This window comes from Lynx rufus, unplaced genomic scaffold (assembly GCF_022079265.1).
Source record: "Lynx rufus isolate CCGP_SWC_20201006 ecotype Redwood Valley unplaced genomic scaffold, mLynRuf1.p SCAF_6, whole genome shotgun sequence".
NCBI lineage: Eukaryota > Metazoa > Chordata > Mammalia > Carnivora > Felidae > Lynx > Lynx rufus.
This window is the reverse complement of record NW_025814878.1, coordinates 36,747,413-36,765,436: the sequence shown is the minus strand read 5'-3', so window position 1 is coordinate 36,765,436 and position 18,024 is coordinate 36,747,413. Positions and strand designations below refer to the sequence as shown.

Here is an 18,024-nt window from a genome sequence, read left to right as displayed (position 1 = left end):
TATCCAAACTAATTTTTTTATATATGGTTTCTAACAAACTGCCATCATTTCTAAGGAACATCACCCCTTCCTGCAATTGGCTGGGTCATAAATTATAGGTCTGAGTAAGGACAAGCAATTCATGGGATGGCCAATAGTGAATGATGTCATCTAATGAGGAAAACATGGCCTGAACCAATCATATTTCTTCACTTTTAATTGTAAATAGAAATATTAAAAATACCTTTGCAAATTAGTACAAGGCAAATACTAGAGTCATATTAATGCTGGAGCCCATCTGGAAGTCTAAGTCTACTAAAATTCTGTTCTCTCTGGGGCCGACCTACTTGTCTGTACCTGCACAGCTGCCAATACACATATTCTCTATAAGAAATCTGAGTATCTAAACATTGCAACCAACATATCCTAATAAATTCAGTGAGTTAGCTTAACTAAGGAGTCAGGTATATTCACCTGAATATTTCATAATTATATTAGGCATTATTATACTATCTCTTACTTTCATATTAAGTATCTTTCTTAAAACAACTTCTCTGCCTGGAATACTTTCCTTCTCTCATACATACACCTTCTTTTAAAGAAAAAAAAAATTTTTTTTAAGTTATCTGTCTATCCAACATGGGGCTCAAATTTACAACCCTGAACTCTACTTACTGAATCAGTCAGGCACCCCCCTTACATATACCTTCTTAAACCTTTCTGCTCCTCATTCAGTATTTTAACAGTTTGTCTTTCCTATTAGAGTACGCTCCTTCAAAGAAAGGTATAGGTCTTAATCTCTTCTACATTTCAAACACCTAGCACAAGCCAGTGATACAGTAGTGGCTCAATGAGTGATGCTGAATGTTTTAATGTTAAATACAGAATGTCTACCATGTGCCAGAGGGCTGTTTCTTACTCTCAAGAATAATTCCAACGTAAGTACAGAAGTACATAACATGAGAATATAAGAGAAAGAAAGCTTTTCCAGGGAGAACTAGAAGTTTTAGGAGAAAAAAAAAATAAACTATGGTCTGAAGAAAGGAATTTTTCACCTAGACCACTACTTTCCAGGGCAAGGGGAAAGCATACAAACATAGCGAAATATTGGAACCTTGTTCAAAAAATGCAAATAATCTCTTATAACTAAAATACATGGGAAAAAATAGGTAGGACATAACAGAAAACTTGACTAATGTCTAGTTAGACAGTCTGAAATGTATCTAGCAAGGAACAAGCAGGAAAACACCGTGACAGTCTTAGTAGCAATACAGAGGACAGGCTAGAAAGGTGAAAGACTGGAAAAAAAATTAGAAAATTATTTCAGTATTCCAAGCAAGGAATTATCAGAGCTTAAACAAAATCAGTAGCAGCAGGGATTAAAAGACATACATGGATTTTAGAGATATGTAGGGAAAACAAGTCTTTAGGGCTTAATTACCAACGGAATGAAAAAAATGAGGAAGGAGTCTAGATATATAGCAGTCCTACTTACCACGCAGGGAAATGCAAGGAAGCTTAAAAAAGCTGAGCAAGAACAACAACAACAACAAAAAAAAAAAAAAAAAGAGAGAGAGAGAGAGAGAGAGAGAGAAAAGAAGTGACAGGCCAAAAACTAATTTTTTGAAAATGCGAGTTTGATTTTCACATGGAATAATTCAAAAAAGGTGTTCAACAGGTATCTAAAGACAAATCTGGAGCTGAAGAGATCTAAATTTAGAAGTTAACAGGGGCTCCAGGGTGGCTCAGTCAGTTAAGCTTCTGACTCCTAATTTCAGCTCAGGTCATGATCTCAAGGTTTGTGAAATCAAGCCCCACGTTGGGCTCCACGTTGTCAGCATGGAGCCTGATTGGGATTCTCTCTCTCCTTCCCTCTCTGCCACTCCCCTGCTCACATGCATATGCTCTTTCTCAAAAATAAACCTTTTTAAAAGAAAAAAAAAGTTAACTATGCATCTAATCATCAGAATTGGAGGAAATCATCTAGGAAAAGTGTACTGAGAGAAAAGAAAATGAACCAGATTCTGACTCACTGAAGACAGCAGAGACCTAGAAGGGGAGCCCTCAGAGGTGACAGAGAAGGAATCATTAGAAAGACAGGGATAAGAGTAATATATAGGACTTTAGGAAAGCCAGGTCAACAATTCTAGAAGTGGTCTACTGTGTTAATAATAATAGGTAAATAACAGTCTGAAAAGTGGTCAGTAATTAGTTACAGGTTTAAGAAGTTATGAGCAACTGCAATCAAAGTAGCATCAATGATGTAGTGGAGGTAAGATCATAATACGATGTTTGGAAACATGATGGAATAGAGGGAGCCAGGACAACAATGGCAGTCCAACATAATTAAAAGCTATCGTTAAAGAGACCAGATATTAGGTGGTAGCTAAAGACGTGCACTGATGATCAAGAGCTTTTCTCATCCCAACTATGAGACAGATTCAGGCATATTTATAGGGAAAGGAAAGAAGCCAAAGGAAAATAAAAAGTTAAAGATATATGAAAGCAAAGACAAACAAAAACTCTGACACAAAATCCAAAAGCACATTTCTCAGCTCTGGTATATGGTTTATATTTCATATTACTATTGCTATTATTTATTATATTATTATATTATATACATTAAACTGTATTAGGAATTCTACTGGTTGTTCTCTATCTTCCTAAGGCTGACCATAAAAATCAAAATTCTATCCCCTTAATTTCCTAGAATCCCATACTTTGTATCACATTCACATAAGTGTTTAATGTTTTCTGAATGAGCCATGAAGAATGAATACATAGATGGATAAACAGTTCCCAGCCATTGAGGCGTGGGCAAAGGAGATGTAAACAGTAAAAACACTACAAAACACAGACCTAGAAGGGCAAAACCTTTAGCCTACTAAGATTTAAGTCATTCTCCCCAAAACTTAAGTCACAGAAGTGGACATTTAGCAGTATTGGTAGTGATACCAATTCTGCCACCTGTTAAATGTGTAAATTTAAAATTACTCTGACCTTGAGTAATTTACTTCTTTCAGCCTCAGTTGTAAGGATTAAATTATATAACGTAAAGAAACAGTCCATACAAAATGTAAAGAGATATGAACATCCCAGTTCTGAACATGTAGAAGTTTTTTTTCTAAAATATTATTTCTTCATATAAAACAGAGCTGACTCTTCAGAAAAATAATCTAAAGGCTATAAAATTACTATCAAAACAAAACATTCACAAGATTTACTAATTTTACAAGACAAATAGCTTAATAACTTCTCTCAATCCTTATAATCAGATCTAGGCCTGACTAGAAAAAAAATTAAGATGTTATATGTATTTTCCCCCTACAATGTCAATAATGAATAAATCAACTGACTATGTAAACTACGATTTAATAGTAAATAAAAATTTATGTCAGCATAAAAGCATATAGGGAAAGATGATATAATAAATATTTCAAATACATGAAATTTAGAAATAAAGTCCCACTGAATATTCCCTAATACCCATTTAAGAGACCCTTTTTAGTAAATACCAACCTTAGTTCCTTTCATTAAGTTATGAATAGGCTGAAGAAGTGCCTCAACCACAGTGTTGTTATACAAGCATTCAATTGCACATTCTTTCTGATCACAGAGTATCTGAAGAACTTCAGTCACCATACTTGCAGGAGAGTAATTATCTGATAAAATAATAGTTCTTTTAGAAATTAGAACTTTAAACATTAAGAACTTAATATAGTTTATTTATGAGTTAGCCATTGCTGTTCCAAAAAGACCAACATCAAAGTTAAATAGTTAAAAACAAACAAACAATTACCCAACTCAATGCCCAAAGGATGATGTATTGCCAAATCATAACCTGAAACCTAAGGGAAGATCAATTAGCTTAATATATCCTCAAGTTAATTTTAAAAAAGTGAATGACAAATCTGAATTCTGAGAAACAACAGAAGATCATCTGCTATTTGACATTAAATCACTGCTTAACAGTAAGGACGTGGTATGAAACAAATTTACAACTTTTCTCCTCCCAGCAAACATTTACTTGTATTCACTTTTTCTTTTTCTTAAGATATGCATTCAAGTGTTCATCCTGGTAGAAAATTAGAGTAAAACATAATCACCAAAAATGCAAAAAGGGGAGAAAATTCCTCAAATACTAATATACTACTACTTATATATATTACCATAAAACCAGTGAAATGAATGAGCACTGTAAAGATTCTCCTTTAAAATATGTACAAAAAAACACAAATATATATAAATCTAACAAATGGAATAGTCACTAAAATGAGTATGATATTTTTTGGTTTCATAAATCAATATATTTTCAGGTTATTTGACCTAATATACTCACAAAATACTGTTTTACAAGAAAGTAAGGAACCAAAAGTTAACGGCATAAGGTTTTAAGACAGACTATTAAAAGTAACACCAAATTCTTAATTTATGTTACAATATTCTTTCCTCCCTGAACACACTAAGACTTCAAGTCAACACTTGACAAAAAGAAATGAAAAGTGACCTTTTTCAATCAGTTCCAGACCCTGTTTGCAATGAGAGATATTATTGATGAGCATACAGCCATTTACTCATTCATTCATTCTTTTATCTACTTACCAGTGCCTACTATGTGTCAGACATTGTGCTAGGCACTGTAGACATGCATAATTAAGACAAAAAATAGAAAAAAAAAGTCCACTAGATGGTAAATCAAGCCACTGACAAGTAATTATAAGAAGGAACATTTTTAACATAGAAGAAACACAGTATGTTGTAGGAGCACTAAGCAGGGGGACCTAAGCTACATCTTTATAACACGGAAATGCTATAAAGGCAGAAAGAAGTTTGAGAGCCACTGTTAAGACTAATAAGCTGGTATAACTGCATAAATGAAACATACTAATTAATTGGTACCTGCATTTAGCACTAACATATATGGCCAAAATTTGTTTTCCCTTTGATTAACTTGAACTCAGAATTTTGCAGCATTTCTACGGTAACTTCCAGGCTTAGAACATTGACTAAGAGTCGTTTTATTGAAAAATGAAGTTTTTGTTTTTGCTCTATTCTTTAATAAGAGAAGATCTGAAGTTTTAAATGTGACCTAAAACAAGCAGGCTGATCAAAACATCAGAAAAGTATAAAGGACAGAAAACAGCAAAGAAGAACACATTAGTACCTATCAATCAAACTTCCTTTAATAGCATTTCTTAAGAATGACATTAAAATTCTCAGCAAAATTGATTCTACATAAGAAGGAAATAAATTAGGAATATCTTAAAACATCAATAAACAAAATTAGATTTCATGGTTTACTCCAGGATCAATGCGATTTGTTATGAATAATACTGCATCTTAGGAAACCTCTTTACCAAACTAGGTCAGTCACTCAAAACATCTAGACAACAGAATATTAAGTATTTTTAGATATTTCTATTACTCTATTTAAAATAGAAGCAGAATTACCTAGATGTGCAGCAGATGTCATCTTTGGACAACTTGGTGAGTAATAGATAAGTTGGGTAAACAAAACCACAAGATCTGTAAGGGATACTAAATCTTCAAAAAGGAGAAAGAAAAAGATTATTTTCTAGTATATATTTACAACTTAAAAAAATTTAACTGAGTTTCCCATCCTCCTGAATTTTCAGAGATTGTGGTAAAATCAGTGAGAAGCGGGCTAGAACCCAAGACAGAAGACTCCAGAAAAACAAACTGCCTAATCTGTTTTGTCTAATGGCAAGTTAAAAGATGGCAAGGAAAATAATACAGTAGGTGCTATGTGAAGTTTTACCATTGATGTTGGACCAGTCACTTAATATAAACCTACCATAGGAAGATCTTCAATCTGATCAGGACTATGAATTTATTAGGAATGAGAAAATTCAGCTTAATGTGTTAGTGCAGCCAACTTATCTATATAGAACTGTGAAACAGGTATCAAGCTTTTTCTAGTAAATATTTTAGGCTTAGTGGCCAAAGTGTTTCTGGTTCTGTTACAAATATGAAATTCTGATGGTGTAGCACTAAAGTAGCCACAGATAATCTGCAAATGAACAATTATGGTAATTTTCCAATAAGACTTTGCATCAAAATTTTAATTTTATTTCACAGGTCACAAAATATTCTTGTAAGAATATAGAAACCATTCTTAGCTCATGAGCCATACAAAACAGTACCAGACTTGGCCCATGGGCTGTAATTCACCAAGCCTTGATGCAGAATTGTTACCTAAAGATTCTAGTGAACACGCACGTAAAACTTAAATGCTGACATACACTAATACAATAGAATAGAGCTCTCAAAACTGAATTTTGAGATGGCCTGTGACATTTGATAGGCCAAAAAGTTGATGTTAAAAGTCAACATAAAGTGCTAAATTATAGATGACAGACATATAAACTTCAGTTAAATACCTACAATAACATCACAGATTGTTTATTAATCTATTTCTGTAAAGTTCAATAATAACCCATAAAAATGGCAGCTCTTATCTTGAAAGTCCATTCTCTAAGTGCTCATTTATGCCTCGAGTTACACGTCCACAGAATATACAAGTACATAAAACAGTTTCTGTCAAGGAGCTCACAGCCAGCATAACCAAGGAGAAAAACTTAAGTAAAACAACTAGAGAACAGTACAGAAGTGTTCAAAGTGAAGATACTCCGTAACAGAATTGGCAAACAATAGCATTTATGGCCTAATTTTATAAGGCTTGCAAGCTAAAAATGTTTTGTTTTGTTTTACACTTTTCAAGGTATGTAAAGTGTGTCAAGGATCCCCTAACCATGCCCAGATTCAGTGATTTGCTAGGAGGACTCAATATATAGTTGTACTGCCAGCTACAATTTATCACAACAAAAGGATACAAAGCAAAAATGCATGAGGTGAAGTCCAAAACAAACCAGGTGCAAACATACAAGGGTCTTCTCCAAGTGGAGTCACACAAAATACACTTAATTCTTCCAACAACAAACTGTGACAACACATGTGAAATGCTGGCTACCAAGAAGCTCCCTAGAGACTCAGTGCCCAAGCTTTCCACGGGGGCTGATGACGTAAGCACCTTCTGTGTAGCACATACCAGGATTCCAGACTCCCAGAATGACAGCAAATATTCAGCATGAACTATACTACGTGTACAAAGTGTTTACGTAGGCACAGTGGACCACTCTTAACAGTTCTGGGAACAGTGAGAAATCCAAGTTCCCACATGCCAGCTAGAGTGAAACCTTGCAAGAAGGCCTTCCTAAGGATAGAGTCTCAGGCATGCTGTGATCATTATTTTGCACAAATGAGCAAGTGTATAAACAAATATACAGGATATTCAACAAAGACAGTATGTGGCTCACAAAACCAAAACTATTTGCTATCTGGCACATTATAGAAAAAGTTTGCTAATCTCTCGACTATATTCCTAGTATAAGGTTTTAAAGGAGGCAAAATAATAGCATGTGCTGAAGTTGATGGAGAAAGCTTTAAAAATAGGGCTTAGGGTAACATAGTAATATATCAAATGGTACAGGGCTTTGCAGTTTATAGAACAGTATTGTGGAGGTGCCTGGGTGGCTCAGTCAGTTGAGTGCCTGACTCTTGGTTTCAGCTCAGGTCTTGATTCCCCAGGTGGTGGGATCGAGCCCTGCATTGGGCTCTGTGCTGAGCATGGAGCCTGCTTGGGATATTCCCTCCCTCCCTGCTCCTCTCCGCTCCCCAATTTGTGCTCATGCTTAAACAAAAACACAAACACAGTATTCTGAAAACTCATCTCTGACCATCACAAAAATTGTATGAGCTCAGCATCACTGATATTATTCCATTTTTATAGAGTAAAAAAACAATGGTTATATGATTTTCCCCAAAGGTCACAGCCAGTTTATCAGAGAACTATAATTTAAATGAGGTCTTCTAGTTCTGAATCCAGATCTGGATTGTTCAGTACATCTAGGATTTTTGAAAGACAGGGGGAAATAAGGGAAGCAATAAAGGCTGAATAGAAAAAACTATAATGTAAGGAAAAGCACATACTGAAAAAAGGAATTGTAACACTTAAAGGTGTACAAGCCATTAGTAGACTAAAAGCCATGTTGCTACACACCCTCGAAGACACCATGCAAAATCTCCAAAGTTCAGCAATTCATAGCTCAACCACCTTACCAGCTAAACATATTTGTTTCTCCTAATTGTACATACCTTTTCTATTCTTCAGCTTTATAGGAAATAGCCGTCTGCCTTGTGTATAGATCAATAATCTTCCTAAAAGGCACAGTGAGTGAATGAAATAAATATATTGTAATTCTTGTCCTGAGTAGTAGAAGGTTTTCTGTTTGTTCCCTTAAAAGAGAAGCAAACAAATACATTTATTTTAATGTATTTTTTAGATAGTACCTATCTTCATTCCCTTCTGAACATTAAACAGGGTTGCAGTCTATAATGAAGACTCTGATGGTATAAAAAAAAAAAAAAGTTAATTATCTTTCCTAAGATCCTATAACACCTAAATCTCTGGGGAAAAGCATTCATCACAAATTTAAGCTCATGAAAGTGTAACATGCATACAGTGTTCATTCCAAAATAGCATAGGATTGTCAGAGTTATCACCTGTTATCAAGAGGAACTTCAAAAATAAGAAAGGGAGAAAGTCATTAGAAAATATCACTGTTTAAATTCTACCAATTAAAAGTTAATACTATGAAGACTATTTATAACCATGTTAGTAAATAAAATTAGAATCTGTAAAATATATACACCTAAAATATATCATTCATTCATTCATCCATCCACACATTCAAGATCTCCTCAGTATCTGCTTTATATAAGACCTCAAATTATCTGATGTCAAAGAACAGTAAGAAACATGAAACTGGGCTTCCAATTCAGAGTACGGCAAATAGTCTAGTATGACCAGAGCTTGAGAAGGACAAGTGGCAGAGACAAGAGGCTAGCTGGTAGCAGGGGCAGATCACAGAGGACTAAGCTGCAGAAGGAATATGCGTTTTATTATAGAGGCAACTGAAATGATATTAAAGGGTTGTAAGCATGAAAGTAATCAAACATGTATGTGAAAAACTAACCCTAATGATAGCATAAAAGATAGATGGAAGAAGGTAAAGGCGTGAAATAAAACTAAAAACATCATGAGCAAAAGCATCAACAACAAAAATGGAGAAGAGCAGAAAGATAAATGTATAGAAAATTAAATCAATAGGCAGGCCTTAGACAGAACTACATGTGGACTGTGAAATAACAACAAAATCCTCAAGTTACTAACTCAACATCTGTGTAGACAGTGAATTTTTATTCTATTTAAGTAATTCTAAAGGGGAAAAGAGGGAGAAACCAGTAAAGATACAGAAGAAAGTGATTTTAGTCCTTGACATTTTAACATTAAAGTGCCCATGGAGCACCCAGAGATATTCTAAGTATGATATAAGCGTATGAATTTGAAATTCAGAAAAGTGGTGGACTGAAATATCAGGGTCATCATATACATATGTAGTACTTGAAACCATGATCCCCCAAGAGAGAACAGGTAGACTAAGAGGAGGAAAACAAGAGCAAAGGGCGAGTGCTCAGAGCGCCTGGGTGGCTCAGTTGGTTAAGCGTCCGACTTTGGCTCAAGTCATGAACTCAAGGTTCGTGGATTCGAGCCCCATGTTGGGCTCTGTGCTGACAGCTCAGAGCCTGGAGCCTGCTTTGGATTCTGTCTCCCTCTCTCTCTGTTCCTCCCTCGCTCTCTCTCAAAAGTGAATAAACATTAAAAAAAAAAAAAAAAGCAAAGGGCAAAACCCTTGTGGGTACAAACATACCAAAAAAAAGAGGCTTTCCAGTGAAATTATGATTCCTCACAACGATGAGAAAATATAAGAAAGAATGGTTGAAAAGTAAATAGGAGGTAAAGAAATGGGGCCTGGATATATTTAGGATACTTAGAAGAGTTTTCTCTGCAGGGAAGCAGGGAAGTAAGATACAGGTGAACTGGTTCAGGTTTCTATTTGAAAGATACATAAGCAGGTTCAGAGCATGCAGGGGAAGGTACCAACAAAAAGGGAGACACAGTAACAAGCGAAGCAATGTCCCCTTTCTAAAACAGGAACAAAACCCCAAAGAACATCAGAGAGGAATAAAATCAAGAACAAAGATCAATCTGGAAAAGAATACTTCTTCAGTGCAGCCCAAAGAAAGGGAATATTGATAAGGACATATAAACATGCATTGTATGCTTAGAAGAAGGACATCTGGGGAATTCATCTCTGTAAAGTTCTGCTTTTCTTAGTGAAGTGGGATGCAAGGTCTCCTCTTGAGAGAAAAGTAGGCCAGAGCAGAGCAGGGCCCATGCTAAAACTGGCGAAAGCTTGCAATAACTATTATGGACACTGCAGAAAGAAAATCTAAGAGGATGCAATAAACATAGTAGCTATGGTTAGAAAAGTATGTATGTGCACTAATTATATCACTAATGCTGTCTGCTCAATTTCCTGAAGACCAAAGAAGATGAAAGACAGAACTGATCTAAAGACAAGCAACTGCAGACAAGAAACTCAGAGAAAGAGCAAGGATTTTGAAAGAAATGGTGGGAGCGGGCGGGACATGAAGCATCCCAGGTCTTCACTAGATAGGGAAGAGAGTAAATTCATGATGTCCTGGTAGATAGTAGGGAGAGAAAAAAAAAAAAAAGCCCTAGAGTATTTTAATACCAAGAAATTTTTTAAATACATAAATTTAAAAGGAGAGAGGTTTATAGAAACTTATCTTTTTCCTTCTCTTGAAGAATAAATTCTAGCTCCTGTACTTCCTCCTCTAGTACAAAATGCTAGTTTTTGAAACCCACTAATTACAGGTCTTTGACCATTTTTTCTTGCTTGAGTTATAGAATTTACCTGAAGATAAAAAAATAAGATCTTCATATTCTCAGAGTACTATCTGCTTAGAGAAGCGACATAAGAGAATGATAAAAGATTAACAGAAGTGTATAGACATTGGTATGCAGAAAAATCTGACTATAAAAGAATATTCACTTTATTCCTGAGATGAGATTCAATAGAGCAATTAAGGCCAGATTATGAAACATCTAGGGTATTTTAACTTTTTAAATTATTTTTATTTTTGTAATTTACATCCAAATTAGTTAGCATTTAGTGCAACAATGATTTCAGGAGTAGATTCCTTAATGCCTCTTACCCATTTAGCCCATCCCCCCCTCCCACAACCCCTCCAGTAACCCTCTGTTCTCCATATTTAAGAGTCTCTTATGTTTTGTCCCCTTCCCAGTTTTTCTATTATTTTTGCTTCCCTTCCTTTACGTTCATCTGTTCTGTGTCTTAAAGCCCTCATATGAGTGAAGTCTTATAATGTTGGTCTTTCTCTAATTTTGCTTAGCATAATACACATCTAGGGTATTTTATAGCTCGGACAGGGGATAAGCAGAGAGGATTCACAGGATGGGTTATCTAATAATAAAACAATATTTTACAGAAATGTTCCTCCTCCTAAAATGCATAAGGACAAATAAATTACTACTATACCAGAGGAAAGAATAAGCAGTATATTATTGCAGTGTAACAGACTAGGACATATATATACTCTAGTATAAGTTGAAGAACTTCAGATGTAAGAAGAACATCGATAACAGCTCCACATTGGAAATTAAAATTATCACTGTGATGTAGTTTTTAAATTTGTGAAAATATTTTATATTAGCAGAAGTGGTCTAATTTACTATGCTACTAACCATTAAAAATAAGTTACTAAGCTACTAAGCTAAGAGGTCATTTTTAAAAGTATGTAACAGAAAAAAACAATACTTACCACAATGCTTTGAATGACCCAAAATCTCATCGATTTTCATGGCCTCACACAACTCAAAGTACTGAACACACTGCTGAACTGCTGTAGTTATCTAATAAAATAATAACTTATTAATTCTAGAAATTTGTAGCCCCCAATTTCAAGTAGTAAAAAAAAAGTTAATCAAGGTTATAAAAATATGCTGAGAAAAATATTTAACAAAAGTATTTAAAATAATACTTTTCCAGTCCACAGAAGCTCAACTTCCCCACTTACATTTTAAGTATGGCATCATTCCAGAAAACACCAAAAATACTTGAAGACCAACAATATTGCTATAATGTCAGTGTAAATGGACAAAGATAGATACATACTTCATAGTGAGAGATGCAAAAGTTCTGTGACCATGACTTTAAGAACGCTCTTGCCAATACCCCTTACAGGTATTGCCTTCGAGACTTGTCTTCCTATCACACCAGCAAAATATGAACTAGATCAAGCCTTTACTTCCATCTCGGATACCAGCACTGATGAAAACTGATAAAGAAAAATCTTATAATTCAAAGAACAATGACAACAGAAAATGATTTCCAGCCTGTACTGTACCCAGTCATTCTCCTAGGAGTCTCCATTCTACCTCCTTCTCCCATTCTCCCCCCATAAACTTTTTCAAATCCCCTCCCCTTTCCCCTGGATGTACCCACTTCCAGTACATGTCCTCTCATTCTAGTTCTCAAAATGGAGGCCACCATGAGATAAGGAGTAATAATCGTTACACTGGCAATAAAGAGATTGTTGATGGCCCTGAAAAGATCAGTTTCATGAGAGTTTGGGGAATAAGCCAACCTATAATGGAAAAAAAAAAAAAAAAAAAGAACCAACAAAGTAGAGGCAGTTAGTATAACTTTCATTTTCAGGAAGGCTGGCTGTAAAGAAGGAATAAAAAAAATACAGCAACCTTTGGTGTACAAATTAGAGTCAACATCGAATTCTTTTTCAAGTTAGAAGGGTATGATCATGCTTAGATGTTATTGGAAGAAGCCAGCAGAGAAGAAGAGTTTGACTATACAGGAGAAACAGAGGAGAGTGGATAGAAAAAAAGTATCTAAGAGACAAGCAGACAGAACCTAAGGGGAAGGAAGGATTAAGTTTTCAATGGGAAAAAAGATGAAGACTGTGTGGACAGAGGCAAGTTCATAGTTGCGGTGTCAATGAATTGATGGATTTCCCAGTCTCATTTGTATGGCCTCAGTTTTATGCAGAAAGGAGTTAATATGGCAGGACTTCCATTGTAAGAAATGCCTGCTTGCAAAGTTGGACCCTGACTCCATCTGGGAGGTTATCTCAAGAGGAAATTCCAAGAACTGATAAGAAGGGCTCTCTGTACCTAAATAGTGTGTACAAACAATGAGATTTATGCTCAACACCTGCTTTCCTTCTGGGAGTCTGAAATCCTGGTATATGCTAGGCAAAAGATACCTACATGATCAATCCCCAATTTAAAAAAAAGGGGTTGGGGGCAGAGTCTTTAATGAGTGTCTCTGGAGGACATTTCACATGAGCTATTATAATGATGCTGGAGGAATTAAGTGGAGTCACATCAGGACTCCACTGTGGGGGACAGAGCAAGAACTCTTGGAAGCTTAAGGTTGGTATCCTCCAGACTTCACCCAAAGCTCCTTTTCCCTATGTCAATTTCTTTGCATACTTTTTCTGTTACAATCATAGTTGAGAGTACAACAATACATTGAGTCCTACTAGTCCTCCAGCAAATCATCAAATCTGAGGGGTGGTCTTGCGGACCTCCTCCGATATCTATCTGTCTTATCTAAATCAAACTTTAGAGATCCAGATCAAAATGAAACTGCCTCTTGAAAATCTCGATCTCAAACTTGTATAAAATCTAAAGTTTTACCTTTCCCCAAATTCTTCCTATTTTCCTCCTCCTGTGTTACTTCTCTCAATGAATGATATTAATCACTCAATGAAGTCCTTACCCATCCCCTATTTTAAAAACCAAGTCCTCTAAACCCTATATTCTAAAAATAACAGTACTTGGGGTGCCTGGTGGCTCAGTCAGTTAAGCATCTGACTCTTGATTTCAGCTCGGGTCACGATCTCATAGTTCCTGAGTTTGAGCCCTGCATCGGGCTCTGGGCTCACAGCATGTAGCTTGCTTGGGATTCTTTTGTCTCCCTCTTTCTGCCCCTCTTTCTCCTCTTTCTGCCCCTCTTCCTCCTCTTCCTGCCCCTCTTCCTCCCCTCCTCCTCCTCCTCCTTCTTCTCCCTCTCTCTCAAAAATAAATGTAAAAAAAAAATAAAAAATAAAAACAATAGTACTCCCGAGTCCATATATTTAACCCAATTCATGCTGCCACAGCCTAAACTCATATTTCGTTCATCTTTTGCTTGGATGAATCCTCTTCGTCTTTTTGCTTCAACATTTCTCTATCTTCATCTAGCACCTTCAACCCATTTTCAAAATTTTCCAAAGCCCTAATATAATGTCACTTGAGTACTTAACCTATCAGTGGCTCTAATATAAAAGCCAATCTCCTAAATTTGACATATTATATAGAAAAACTAAGATCAGACATTAGTTTCATTCTTCTTGGATACCTCCATCCCAGCCATACACACATGCACAAACACAGAAATACATCTACCTCTGTAAAACTCAGTCACCAAAAGTCAATTCAACATATGACCAATGACCAATTAATCAAAAGCAAATGCACTCAAAACCTCACTAAATCAACACAGTTAAAACTGAAACACTGTGAACAGACATTTACAACAAACTCAACACTTGTACTTCTAAAAGGAAAATGACTAAAGATTTCCCTTAAATAGGTCTATTTTTATGGAATTACACACTGCCCCAGGCATGAGTACATCAACTGTCACAGTCCCAATTTAAAATATCCAAGCGATTTTCAAACAACATCATTACTTAAATTAGCATCCAGAGAACCAACTTTCAGGAAATTTCCTGTGTCCAGTCACAAAATATGTAGAGTTTCTAAATGTGCTTTGTGTTTTCCTAAGCCTAAGCCTTTAAACATGCTATTCTGCCGCCCTGACATATTTTCCTGCCACAACCTTAACCACACCCCTTCTCTTTTCCAGGATAACACCTACTCATTAAGAACAAAAAATTTCCACATAATCCTAGTAAAAAGCTGATTGTTCCACAAATAATAAACATCATAACCAAATTTAAATTTATTTAGCAAATTGATGACAAATCTATATAACCCATGATAACAGGTATCTGGAATAACAAGTTTAAAACCTTGTAAATCAATACATGTCAACACATCTGAAAAATATATTTCTGAAATCCAACCCATCAGTGTTAGCCCCTTGCTGCTGCAAAATGAGCTAACAAGAGACACACTCCAGGAAATATGTTTGTAGAAGCCAGTCAGTCAGCAACAATCTCACCTGAGCTGCCATCCTTCCACTGCTGGTATGAACTACTCTCACCTCTGAAAGTCTACCAATTTCTGAGTTCTAAGCTTTCCCCAAAACCTTGGAAGATTAAAAATCTGCTTTGCCTAACTTAAGCAATAAATTTGCCTTTATGTGTTATTTCAGATATTCAACAGCAGTCTTAGTCCTTGACAATTCTAGTGCTTCCATGCAGATTACCTTGAAGGCTCACCCTTGGTGGCATTCTACGGGATCCCCAGATAAAGAATGTTCACTGGGCCCCCCTGAGTCCCAAACTCTGATAGTCCTTCAGATCTATGACCATGTGAGTTGGCCTCAACAATCTGAGCTCAGACTTGCTTCATTGAGTATTCATTGCTAAATTATTTGTTATCTTAAGATTTATGACATAAGTCTTTATAGAAAGTAGCTTTTGTTTTTGCAGGGGCACCATTTGGTAAATATTTATGCTATTAACCAGCTTATTCTTCTGTGTTTGCTTTACTTTTGTTATTTACACAGTCTTAACTCCTGTTTTATTTTGGTTTATCTTGCATCTACTGAATATACAAAAGACTGTTCCATAGAGAACAGAAGGAGGGATAGTCTAAGAAGTCTCTAATCCAGTGAATCAAATCCAAGCCAGCCCTGAGATTCCTGGCTACCAGCAACAAATTCATGCAAAAGCAACTAGTCAAATTGCCTTGGGAATCCTACAAAAATTTCAAAAGGATACTCCAACTTGTCAATTCATGTAACTGGTTGTATATAGTTCTCACTAGCTTCTGCTTTATCAGAACCTGAGACATCATTCATAAACTTTTGGGCAAAAGTGTGTTTCATGTTTGTCTAAATTTAAGCTTCAACCTCCTTCTGATAGAATTCCTACTTCCTGGATGAACTTATTCTTACAATCCTAGCTCTTACACAGACCCTGGTAAACAGGAACAACCAAAAATGACTTACAATACCAGTATGAGTGATTTCTGACATGAAAAAATAAATACTTCAGAGCAGCTCTAAAATAGGAGACAAAAGAGCAAAACCTAGTCAGTTTCCTCAGCTGATAACTCAAAATATAATCTCCAAGATGGTCTTTCAAAAAGGCTATTTAGTTCGCTTCCATTCAAACCTTCAGAAATCCATCCTCCCAGCGCCCGTCCCTACCCAGCTTTATCTTCACCACCCACTTCTGTTCCTTCCCTTTTCCCCTTGCTTCTTAAATATTGCACCTTTTATTTAGAAAAAGGTAACAAAACAAAAAAAGGCACATGCTCAGGAGAGAAAACAACCACATTATACAATATCCCCTTTAAACTGAAGCAGAAAGCAAATTTATAGTAGGAAAAATTTATACAAAATTTATACAAATTTATAGTAGGAAAATTTAAACAATAGTCTTGTTTAAGAGTCTAGTTTAAGAGTCAAATTGAGGGTATAAAGAATGATTTTCCTAAACTCCAGGAAAACAAAAATTTGCTGTAAAATTCAGGATTTTATTTGATACTTATTCTCCTGTACTATCAAACACATACCAGCCTTAATTGCTAAACCATAAGATGGAGGGAGGTTAAAAAACAGGGTACATGAAAAACCCAGGGAGAATTTAAATAACCTGTCAATATTTTTTAAATGACTTTGAGAGAGCAAGAAAAAAAGGAAATATACTACATAAAGCCATTTCAAAAGCTATGCACTTCAGGGTAGACTGGACACAGAATGAAGATATTAAAAATAAAAGATTAAATATTTGTGCTGATAGACCAAATGTTTTTCAACTAGTTCATGACTTTACAATGCTATGGAAATAAAGTTCTCAATTTTCTCAGCTCTTAAAAATCAACAGCACATACATAAATTGTGTTGTCTAACACTACCTACTAAAAATTTCATAAACGTCATAAATATAGAATAGAATAGAATTACATCAAGTGGCCTCTAACCATGTATTAGTTCTAAATTACAATTAAAGTTAAAAATACCCAGCTTCTCGGGTTCCTGAAATTCATTCCAAGTTTTCAGTAGCCACATATATCTAGTGGCCACTCTACTGGACAATGCAGATATTCCACTGTTGTAGAAAATGTTATCAGAGTGCACAGAGGAGAAGCTCAAGGAAATGCTTTAGCAGGACATCGTGCTAAGCAGGCTGCTGTGACTCAAGTCCTCACGCAAGGAACTCTTACAAAGCAAAAGGAAAATGCATGGAGTGGTCTTAAAGTTTCCACTGTAGACGTCCAAAATCTGATCCTCAATTCTGAAAAGTGGAGATAGATCTTGTATCCATTTTCCCCAAGGTTTCCTTTCAAAAGTTGGGCCATGTTTGCTTGAAAACTTACACACACACACACACACACACACACACACACAGAGTCTTTACATATTTTGTAGGTTCAGGAAAGTTTTTAAGAGAATATGAGGTTTAAGTCGGAATCTCATGCAAGTTTGACCAATTATGTACAAGAAATACTTGATTCAGTTGATAAAATACATAAGTTGTTTATAATAAAGTAACTATTTCCAGACTAAAAATTGATTATGGTATAATTAACTCTTAAAAATCTGTTCCTTATTTGAAAAGTTAATCTATAAGAAACATTTGCAATATTTCCACCCAAGCCCCTATGACAGCAACAATGAGTTATAGGGAGAGGGGAATCATTGGGTTTTCCCCCTTTCTCTATTTTAACAAGATCAGTGTGTGTTCATATGGCAACAAATTTTCATTTAAAATGGGAATGGGAGGGAAAGGAGACGTGGAAGGATTTTATTTCAAGTCATTAAACATTTTAAACACTTATTACCTCTACAAATAAACTCGTTCTATTCAACATCCCTCTCT

At 35.5% G+C, this 18,024-nt stretch overlaps 1 protein-coding gene across 1 annotated transcript in view; it reads right to left on the bottom strand.

The window, feature by feature from the left end:
• TBC1D32 (TBC1 domain family member 32) overlaps positions 1–18,024 on the bottom strand; it is a 201,564-nt gene that overhangs the window by 141,572 nt on the left and 41,968 nt on the right. Inside the window, exons 12-15 of the mRNA XM_047102681.1 lie at positions 11,770–11,860; positions 8,155–8,295; positions 5,431–5,523; positions 3,499–3,641 (exon numbers count right to left, since the gene is read on the bottom strand). Coding sequence (XP_046958637.1) covers positions 3,499–3,641; positions 5,431–5,523; positions 8,155–8,295; positions 11,770–11,860 — 468 coding nt within the window. The remainder of the gene's footprint in view (positions 1–3,498; positions 3,642–5,430; positions 5,524–8,154; positions 8,296–11,769; positions 11,861–18,024) is intronic.